An 11,088-nucleotide genomic window follows, 5' to 3' on the forward strand; every position below is an offset into this window, starting at 1 on the left:
CCTCACCCTTAAACGTTGAAGACCCCTGCTTTATAGTATTGCACATACACGTACATACTATTTAAAGTATTTCACTCCCCTTTTAAATCATGAATTAGCCAGCAGAGTAGCAACATTTTACAGTTTCATTAACAGTTTGATTATATCCACGTTACTTGACGCCGCCACCTTTTTTGAATGCAGCAGTGTGATAAAAATCTATTTGGCTTTAAACTAGTTTAAAATCACTGAGACATTTGTGGTTTGTATTGAAGACTGCAACAAAGTTGAACGCTTATCACTGGATCTGGCGGCACTGTTTAGTTGCATAAATGACTGACAAGTGAGTAAATGCATCCACGTAGGGACGGAACGATAGGGACGGTTTGTTAAATCATGATAAAATTCCCCATGGTTAGTATTACAGTTTCATATCTTAATAATTAAAGCCGTATTCGATTACCATGATTTGAACAACTCAGGATAAATAAATACGATCCAGCATAAAGTAACAAGTAACAGTTTAAGTTTAAGTAACGGTCTTACATGCAAACAACATGCAGAGAACTTTTGTTTTGTGTGAAAACAAAACATGGCGGAAAACTGGGAGCTTTTACTATTAGGGAATTATACTAAAGAATACATGAATGAATGAATTATATGATTGTACCTCTGAAGGTTCTGGCTGTCTTCAGAAAAGATTCGAAGGCATTTGATTTTCATCTTGCGTTCTTATCACAATGCTGCTAGGTCAACAGAGATTACGGGAAACAGCTCTAACACTGCGGTTCCACATCTGTTTCTGTCACCTGCTGTCAGAGAGTGGATTTACAGTGTGCAGTTTTTGTCTGGCTAAAAAACAGCCCGAATTTGCATGCTATAAATTGACCGGTTGATGAACCACAAGCTTATGTTCTACATTTAAAAATATAATTATACTGAAACATTATAGTAAACTGGACTTACCTTCTGCCTTTTGTTATTATTTTAAAGTTGAAGCTGAAGTTGAAGAGAATACAGTTCTGTAAAACAAATGTTCAACAGTTTTGCCATAAGATTCATAACTTTACACTTCATTAATAACAGTAAGGTAGTGGTTGACTGCTCTTACGAAAATTAACCAGTGTTACTAAAAAAACAAAACATGATTACTGTAGTTAAACCATGGTAAACACAAATTAACCATGATATCAAACATTAATACGTTATATATCTTAAACCATGGTGTTTGTAGTAAAACGGCCCTATACAAATGGTAATAAATCTGCCAAAAACATTACTAATGTACACTTAACTACAATAAAACCATGGTTGATTTTGGTAAGGATGAAAAAGAAACTTGATAACTGATAATGCCATAACTTCTTCGCTATGCCTCCGCTATGTTGAGTGACTCCGTTTCAGCGGTGCTTTGGTACAAATCAGGAAGAAAAAAAAGCTCTCTGAAAAATTTGCATCGAGATCACAAGTTGTAATTACAAGTTATAACAAAGAGTTATAACAAAGAGATGGTAACTTTATACACACAGTAATATTGTAGTTTCGGGCAATTGAACTCACCCAGAGAGACGGACGATTAAAAATGGTCTCTTTCAACGGGCCACTGACGCTGCAGCGCACCGGGATTTGCCTCATTAACATTACGCCCATAGACAGATATAGATATATCTATGGCTACACCTGTTTAGTTGCAATTGCTGGACTACAGATAGACTAGTAACGTTAACTTTAGTCGTTGTGTTCTGCAATTACTCGTATACGCTCATCACCCAAGTAAATAAACTCTAATAAAGGAATATTTGGCTTCTTTTACATACATATCAAGTTTCCGAGCTGTATTAACCGTGTTTTAGCTGAATATTTGGTGGTATGAAATATATATGCCAAAAACATATAACTTATAACGTTATATACAAAGTCATGGTGATCCTAGACATGCTTGCCCCTTCCAAAAAGTTATTAACCACAACAGCATTCAAAAAATACACCGGACGTGTTGTGTACCCGAAAACACAGCCAATATTTCATTCATTTTTGATAACTGACTACTTACCAGTATTTTAAATCAATCTTGAGGTGGTTTTAACCGTTGTCCTTCTTGAAGGCTTCTTCAGACCAGCCAGCAGTCGTTCGGCGCTCAGCGCGACCGTTGTCCACGTGATCACAAAAAGCCGAGAAACTTACTCATTTTTTTAAGTTGATGCAAAATACAAAAAAGAATTGATAGAAAACGAGTAATAATTCTGGTTCTTAAAACTGACAGGTTTCATATTGCATCATTCTCAAATATGTTCATTTAAATGTACAAAAAACATTAAGGACATGTGAAAAACATAATTTGTTAAATGCTTAATGTTTTAATTAAAACATACTTAAATAGCACAAGTAAATTTCAGATAAAATAAACTGTGGATTTTTTACACATTACTTTTGGTAATCCCAACTCAAATAATCTCTTAAATGATATTCAGAGATTTTATTAAATTAATACAAGTTTTTATTTTTGTGATATTTACAAAGCGAAGAGAGAGAGTTCAGATAGTCCAATGGATGCTCCATTTACTATAGGAGAACTGAAGAGGGCTTTAGGAACATTTGGGGCAACAGCACCAGGAAAGGAGAATATATGCTATGAGATGTTAAAGCATTTAGATGTATTAGCTATGAGTAAGTTGTTTGGTTCGTATAACAAGGTATGGAAAGAAGGGAAACTTCCTATCAAGTGGAAGGAGGCAGTCATCATCCCTATTAGGAAGCCGGGAAAGGATACAGCAGATCCTAGTAACTACAGGCCGATAGCGCTTACCTCTCATATTGGGAAGGTGATGGACAGAATGATAACAGAAAGACTAACCCATTATGTAGAAAGTAGAGGTATTATTTCAATGTATCAAAGCGGATTTAGAAGAGGAAGAAGTACTATGGATCCTATAGTTTATCTAGAAACAGAAATTAGAAAGGCTCAGGTTAACAAGGAGGTAGTATTGGCAGTATTTATTGATATAGAGAAAGTGTATGATATGGTATGGAAAGAAGGAGTAATGATTAAATTAAATAAATTAGGAATTACAGGAAGGATGTTTAACTGGATAAAAGACGTTTTATTTGGTAGAGTTATTCAAGTTAGAATAGGTTCAGTATTATCAGGAAGATATGTGGTAGAGAACGGAACCCCGTAATAAGTCCGATTCTCTTTACAATAATGATTCATTTATTTTTTCTCATATTCAAGGTGATATAGGGCGATCGTTATTTGCAGATGATGGAGCTCTTTGGAAGAAAGAAAGGAATGTTGAACATGTTAAGCAAAGGATACAGGAAGCTGTAAATTTGGTGGAGGAATGTCATATTCATGGGTTTTAAATTATCGGTTGAAAAGACAAAAACTGTCTTGTTTACTTGAAAAAAATAAGAGATATAGAAATTAAAATGTATGGGCAGAGACTGGAGCAGGTCATTTCCATTTTTGGGGATGTGGCTTGACTCAAGATTAACGTGGAATTATCATATTAATCAGATAGTCAACAAATGCAAAAAAAAGTATTAAATGTAATGAGATGTCTGTCTGGAACTGATTGGGAACTAGTAGAAATGGGTGAAGAAATATAGATGTAGCATTGATTCGATCAGTTTTAGACTATGGGTGTTTCATATATGGAAGAGCTTCTAAGTCTGTTCTGAAAAGCCCAAGCATTAAGGGTATGTAATGGAGCTTATAAAACTACTCCGGTTTCAGCACTTCGTGTGGAAATGAGGGAAATACCTTTACAGTTAAGGAGGAAGCAACTCGTGATGAATTACTGGATCCGTCTACAAGGTCAGTCAGTAAATAAGAATCCAGGAAAAAAAGTTCTTATCCCAAGTTGGGAATATGGGAAAGACAAAACTATTTTTTTTGGATGGGATAGTATGGAAGTGGCTAAAGAGATGTGATTGAATAATAAAGGATTTAATGAAGCAGTGCCATTAGCAGTAACCCCACCAGGGTTATTTCCTTTAGTTTTGGTTGATTTGGATTTACTTGACAGTAGCCGGGATTACTGGAATATCGCTAATATGTCAGGGATAATATACTATATATCCCTATATATACTAGATATACTACAGTGTACACAGATGGTTCCAAGAGTTTGGAGACAGGAAAGACAGGTTTTGGTGTTTTTGTACCAGAATGAGGTATTTCAGTGAAGAATAGAACTACAGATCACTTGGTAATCACTACAGATCACAGTAGAGTTGATGGCGGTAATTGCTGCTACTGGACAGAGGAAAGTGGCACCAAGAAAGTAATTATATGGTCAGATTCAGTTCAGCATTGATTTCAATTAAGTCGATCTCATCAAAGAACAGGCAGGATTGCATATATGAAATATTATTTAGATGTGGATTCGGGCACACAGAGGAATTAAAGGGAACGAAGCTGCAGATGTTTTAGCTAAGGAGGCATGTAAACTAGATGAGTTATGGAAATCATATATAGTACATCAGAAGCAAAAGTAATAGTTAAGAATAATATAATAAATGAATGGCAATATAACTGGGATAGGGAAGTAACAGGTAGACTTTATTGTAGAATTGAGGATGTAGGAGGGTATGTAACAAAACAGAAGGAATAATTACACGATTGAGAGGATGGGGCACACCGGTTTAAATTAAACATTACAGCTAATAGGGAAACATCCAACTGGATGATGTGATTATTGTCAAGAGGAGGAATCAGTGGAACACACACTATATCACTGTCAAAAATACATTTTTAAAATGTATACTGTATTAAAAAAAATACAGAATTAGGAAGCAAAGTTCTTTAGAAATTAGCATTAAAGATATACTTAATGGTCATAACAATACAAGTTAATTAAATTATTTGAGAAGAACTGGCCTAATTAACAGAATTTAAAAGAGATAATATATTATTTATTTATTGTGTGTGTGTTATCTGGGAGTTAGTTGACTCCAGTATAGTAGGTGGCGGTAATGCACCTTAACTTTGGATGCCGACCGCCATTAAACAACAAAGAAGAAGAAGAATTTCTGTTTTGTGTGAACGGGACTTTTATTTTGGTGGGGCGGTGTGACGTCATAAGTCTGCGCCAAGCTCCTGCATCTTTGTTTCTGCTGAAGAAAGGTTTGTTTTTAATCTTTTAAAGTGTTTACATTAATACAACTTTTTTTAAATGTAATGCTATAATTTATTAAAATTATTAAAATTGTTTTTCTTCTCTAATCACGTTTGATCTCGCGAGTGTGTGTGCTCTCGTGGTCTGCTCGAATCCTCTAGTGTGTGTGTTCAGAGGATTATAAAGATAAACATCAGCTGAACTGTCTTTGTGTCTGTGGTCTCCCATGCTTTTAAAATCAGATAAGATTTGAAAATCGTCTAATGTGTGGCCAGCCTCACTCTGACTCAGACTAACTCCCTCACTAGTGCGCTGACTACTGAACTAGTGCGCTGACTACTGGACTAGTGCGCTGACTACTGAACTAGTGCGCTGACTACTGAACTAGTGCGCTGACTGCTGAACTAGTGCGCTGACTACTGAACTAGTGCGCTGACTACTGGACTAGTGCGCTGACTACTGAACTAGTGCGCTGACTACTGGACTAGTGCGCTGACTACTGAACTAGTGCGCTGACTGCTGAACTAGTGCGCTGACTACTGAACTAGTGCGCTGACTACTGGACTAGTGCGCTGACTACTGAACTAGTGCGCTGACTGCTGAACTAGTGCGCTGACTACTGAACTAGTGCGCTGACTGCTGAACTAGTGCGCTGACTGCTGAACTAGTGCGCTGACTGCTGAACTAGTGCGCTGACTGCTGAACTAGTGCGCTGACTACTGAACTAGTGCGCTGACTGCTGAACTAGTGCGCTGACTACTGAACTAGTGCGCTGACTACTGAACTAGTGCGCTGACTACTGAACTAGTGTGCTGACTACTGGACTAGTGCGCTGACTGCTGAACTAGTGCGCTGACTACTGAACTAGTGCGCTGACTACTGAACTAGTGCGCTGACTACTGAACTAGTGTGCTGACTGCTGGACTAGTGCGCTGACTCCTGAACTAGTGCGCTGACTGCTGGACTAGTGCGCTGACTACTGAACTAGTGTGCTGACTACTGAACTAGGAGCTGATTGAGACACAACCAGAGATTTAGTTTGGGTTTATTTCTCTGTCTGTTAATTATTGTCATCTTAAACACACAGATTTACTCCTGCTGAAGCGACTGAGATCCACGAGACACTGTTATAAAGATGGCGTTTATTAAAGTCGAGAGTGAAGAGATGAAGATTGAAGAAGATTTCAGAGTCAAACGTGAAGATACTGAGCAACAAGCAGAGATGGCGTTTATTAAAGAGGAGAGTGAAGATATGAGGACTGAAGAAACATTCAGAGTCAAACATGAAGATACTGAGGAACAAACAGGTTGGTTTCATACTCAAAGTCTTTATTTGGTCATTCTGCATCATGAATCTCTTCATTTACTAGAGCTGGGAAAATAAATCGATGCATCGCGAATGGAGAAATGATTGAGCATCGATTCTGAGATTTTCCGAATGCATCGCGATTCTTTGAGTGGATTCTGAGGTTAGTTTTGAACAGCAGGTGGCGCTGCATGATTTACAAACAGTTACTCTGCTCGTTTCCAAATCCTTACACACACTTGAACCTAAAATAATCATTCATAAAATTAGAAAAGGTTGAAGCGAATTACAAGGGTGTTCACAGTGGGCTGTGTTTACATTAATCTCGTGTCATAAATGCATTCTGAGCCGAGCTGAGATTACAGACTCAGTGCTCTTCAGCGCTCTTCTTCATCAGCATTTGAGTGTGTGGATAAACACTAGAGTAGAGCGCCATCTGCTGTTAAAATATAAGCTCAGGATCCATTCCAGAGAGAATCGCAATGCATTCGGAAGATCTCAGAATGTGTATTTGCTTCAGAATCCATTCATGAATCTATTATTTACTGCAAACAACACATCAAATTAAATGACGTCACAAATTAAATTACGAAAAACAATAAATACATTGCCAAATCAAAACAATTACTCTGTATAACGTTAAACCCAGTATCTACTTCTAAATTAAAAACAACTAAAAGCATTCTTTTTTTAATCACTTAATTATGCAAAAGTTTCTAATAATTGTTTATTTAGCAAAATGCAAACCATGAAATGTTATCAACTTTACATTTGTTGTCTATAATTGCATTTTTTGTCATCCTAAAATGCTAAAATTGGTGTAAACAAGGCGTGAAACTTCTCCTTTTGAGAAAGTAAAGTAATAAATGCTGTTTATAAAACAGATAGTTCCGGTCCTTGATTCTGATTGGTTGAGCTGCGTTCCAAGCTGTTGTAAATTACTCTGCAAACATACACCTCTTTGTTTCTGCGTCTGTGTGTTTCTGAGGAACTACATTGTTTGGCAGAAGAATAATGTTTTATTAATATTAATACATTATATTATCTTTGTTTTATTTTGTGAAACCTTGCTAAGTATATGGAATAACTATTTTGTAAAATTTATAACAGCTAAGGGTTATAAATTAGTACCTAATAACGCCCCTTAGCTGTTATAAATTCACTGTAAACCACGACTTCACTGGTCTTATTGCTTTATTTTTGTCACCTTTTTGTTTGATGCACATAGAAGCTTAACAATATTCAGATTCAAAGATTGTCATCAAAAACTGCAATGGAAAACTGAATTTGTCTAATATTGTTATAGGTGAGTGCAGGTTTGAGGTCTGTCTGTAATTTACCAGTTCTCCTGGGTCAGACTGTGGGTTATAGTCCTCACGCTGTAATAAAAATGCAAATAAAAATGGCAACCCACATCATACAGCTTCTGAAATAACTAATAATTATCTAACATGGCAAAACTCTTGATTACAGAAAGGTTTAGATAGGTAAAAAGTTTTTGTTAAGTCTTGTCTGATCCTAATTATTACATACTGTGCTAGAACAAGTTTGGTTTAAACAGATTTCATGTTTAGTGTTTAATTTGACAAAATATTTTATTGTTTAATAAGTAAGGCAGAAGATAAACTAAGATTCCACATTGCAGGCACAGCCATCCCAACTATTTCAGAAAAGCCAGTCAAGAGTCTAGGCAAGGTGTTCGACAGTTCTTTGAGAGACACGAGATCAATCCAAGCCACCTGCACAGAGTTAGTGTTGGCTAAAATCTAGAGACAATTCTGGCTTGCTAGGGAAGTTTAAAGCCTGGGTGTACCAGCACGGCATTCTCCCTAGAATTCTGTGGCCCCTTCTTGTATATGCAGTACCGATTACAACAGTTGAGATCTTGGAGAGGAAAGTTAGTAACTACCTCAGGAGATGGCTGGGGTTGCTGAAGAGTCATCGCACTTTATAGACATCACAACAAGCTGCAACTACCTTTCAAATCCTTAGAGGAGGAATTCAAAGTAACAAGAACTAGAGAAGTGTTACAATTTGCATTGTTAAAAGCGCTATACATATGATAGTGACTTGACTTGAATCAGAGATGCTGGCTTTTGAAATGAACGCTGATGACACGCTGGAAGATCTCCCTCCTCTTTAGCCCGGAGGACACGGCGTCCGTAATTTTCAACAAGAATGTCAAATTTGGACTCGTCTGACTATAGAACACTTTTCCACTTTGAAACAGTCCATTTTAAACAACCCTTGTTCCAAAGGACACGACGGCGCTTCTGGACCATGTTCACATATGGCTTCCTTTTTGCATGATAGAGCTTTAGTTGGCATCTGCAGATGGCACGGCGGATTGTGTTTACCAACAGTAGTTTCTGGAAGTATTCCTGGGCCCATTTAGTAATGTTAATGAAAGCAGGCATCAAAGTTGAAATGAGCTCATTTAGTGGATATTTCTCAATTAAAATTTCTCCATTTAAACATTTGTTATGTTCTCTATGTTCTATTGTCAATAAAATATTAGCTCATGTGATTTGAAAGTCTTTTATACAAATTTAAAAAATGTCCCAACGTTTCTGGAATTCGGGTTGTAGAATCTAGTGGTTCAATTTAATGTTTTACTGTCTAAAAGCTTTCATGTCTTGGTGCTGTTAAACTGGTGTAAACTTCTCTTTGTTTCCTTTCACCTTTAGACCTGATGCCGCTGAAAGAGGAGAGTCAAGAACTGAATGTAATGGAAGAGAAAAATCAGTATGACAAACATCATGATTTCATGACTGGGGAAAAATCTTTTACTTGCTCGCCGACTCAAAAAACAGAAACTAGATACCTTGAATTCCAGATGAAAGTTCACACTGGAGAGAAGCCTTACACTTGCAAGCTGTGTGGGAAGAGTTTCTCAAAAAAACTAAATCTTAACATTCACATGAGAATTCACAATGGAAAGAAGCCATTCAAATGCTCTCAGTGTGGAAAAAGTTTTAAAGAGAAAAGGCACCTTAATTCCCACGTGATGACTCACACCGGAGAGAAGCCTTACACCTGCAAACTGTGTGGGAAGAGCTACACAAGAAAAGAAAATCTTAAATACCACATGAGTGTTCACACTGGAGAGAGGCCTTACACCTGCAAACTGTGTGGGAAGAGCTACAAAAGAAAAGAAAATCTTACATTTCACACAGGAATTCACACTGGAGAGAAGACATTCATATGCTCTCTGTGTGGAAAAAGTTTTAAACAGAAAAAGTACCTCAATGGCCACATGACAATTCACACTGGAGAGAAGCCGTTTGTTTGTGATCGGTGTGAGAAGAGTTTCAGGTGTAAAGGACACCTTGATCTTCACATGAGGAGTCACTCAGGAGAGAACTGTTTTATATGTCAGCAGTGTGGAAAGAGTTTCTCACACAAAGGAAACTTTGAGAATCACATGAGAGTTCACACTGGAGAGAAGCCTTTCACTTGCCAAGAGTGTGGAAAGAGCTTCACAGCTAAAGGAAACCTTAAGATTCACATGAGAGTTCACACTGGAGAGAAGCCTTACAAGTGTCTTAAGTGTGACATGAGTTTCACATACCACACAGACCTGAAACGGCACTTGCAAACTCCTGGAAAGAATATCCAAACCTCGTGTCACACTGAGGAAAATGTTAATTTCAACAATCATCTGCACATTCCCTCTGAAGAAAGACAATTCAGTTGTGATCAGTCTAATTAAAACATCATATTAACACATTCATATTAAAAATCATGCAAATGTGAGAACCTGATTGTGTTCAAGTCTTATTTGGATAGGACTAGTTTTACATGGAGAGGTGCAGAGATGTTATCTAGAAAGAGACATTGTCTAGAATGATCCGGAAGAATTACCTTGGGTAATGCTAATCCCATGCAAATAGCCCAGCTGTAAATATGTACTGTAATGGAAATTTTTTATATTTCAATATATTGGTAATCAATATTCAGTAATCTATAAGATTTAAGTAGTCAGTATGATGTATTCTATAGGGTGAATATATGTGTGTGTGATCAATGGGAAAAAACGGGTCTTCTTGTGTAACAGCCCTAGGGCCCACTTAGTAGCATGAGACTTTGACAAGGATGGATACCTGTCTACCTGCAGGTAACAGTTTTAGAAAATCGTACATGGAAAAATGTTGAAATCCTTGGACATTGGTAATATGTTGCAGATACAGAATGGCATGATGAAGACAGCCTCCTGGTTGGTTGAGAAATGAGGCCCAAGGGACTATTATCTTCTTTTCTCAAGAAATGTATTACAAGTACCTTTATAAGCTGCTGTGAGCTTTGTGTGTTATCTCTTTGCTCACAAACGTCTGCTGTGTGTAAATTGATCAATTTCTCTGCAGAGAATTAAAAGCAAGACAACGTTTCACATCTTCACAATTGTTTTATTTCTCAACTGACTTCGGCAGGCAACCTTATTAACAAAACTGAATGATGCAGTAGCAAAATTAACAGTAATTTCAACAGTTACTAGTTGTATCACAATCTTAATCATATTTACTGCAATTATTAAATCATTTTCTGAAGAAAATTCTAAATGTAATATTCTAAATCTAGTGAATCTTAAATCAGAACTGTTGAAACACAGTGCTTATTATACAGAAAACGTTACACTCTTGAAAAATAGTGCAAAACACAGACTAATATAACAGCCATCAAAAG

General features: G+C 36.9%; 1 protein-coding gene across 1 annotated transcript; it reads left to right on the forward strand.

The window, feature by feature from the left end:
* Positions 1 to 5,045: 5,045 nt before the first annotated feature.
* LOC306858229 (uncharacterized protein) lies at positions 5,046 to 10,794 on the forward strand. The gene is made up of 3 exons (XM_079398658.1): positions 5,046 to 5,107; positions 6,187 to 6,406; positions 9,093 to 10,794. Exons 2-3 carry the CDS (start codon positions 6,235 to 6,237, stop codon positions 10,115 to 10,117), a joined length of 1,197 nt encoding a protein of 398 aa, XP_079254784.1. The 5' UTR covers positions 5,046 to 5,107; positions 6,187 to 6,234; the 3' UTR covers positions 10,118 to 10,794.
* Positions 10,795 to 11,088: the final 294 nt, after the last annotated feature.

The sequence above is a fragment of the Barbus barbus genome, assembly GCF_936440315.1.
Source record: "Barbus barbus genome assembly, chromosome: 39".
In the NCBI taxonomy this organism is placed as follows: Eukaryota; Metazoa; Chordata; class Actinopteri; order Cypriniformes; family Cyprinidae; genus Barbus; species Barbus barbus.

What these genes read in the sequence shown, in the direction of transcription:
- LOC306858229 (XM_079398658.1), top strand. Translation starts at nt 6,235, where the DNA reads ATGGCGTTTATTAAAGTCGAGAGTGAAGAGATGAAGATTGAAGAAGAT. An exon ending in AGATACTGAGGAACAAACAG is followed by an intron (nt 6,407 to 9,092) that starts GTTGGTTTCATA and finishes TTTCACCTTTAG; the next exon opens with ACCTGATGCCGCTGAAAGAG.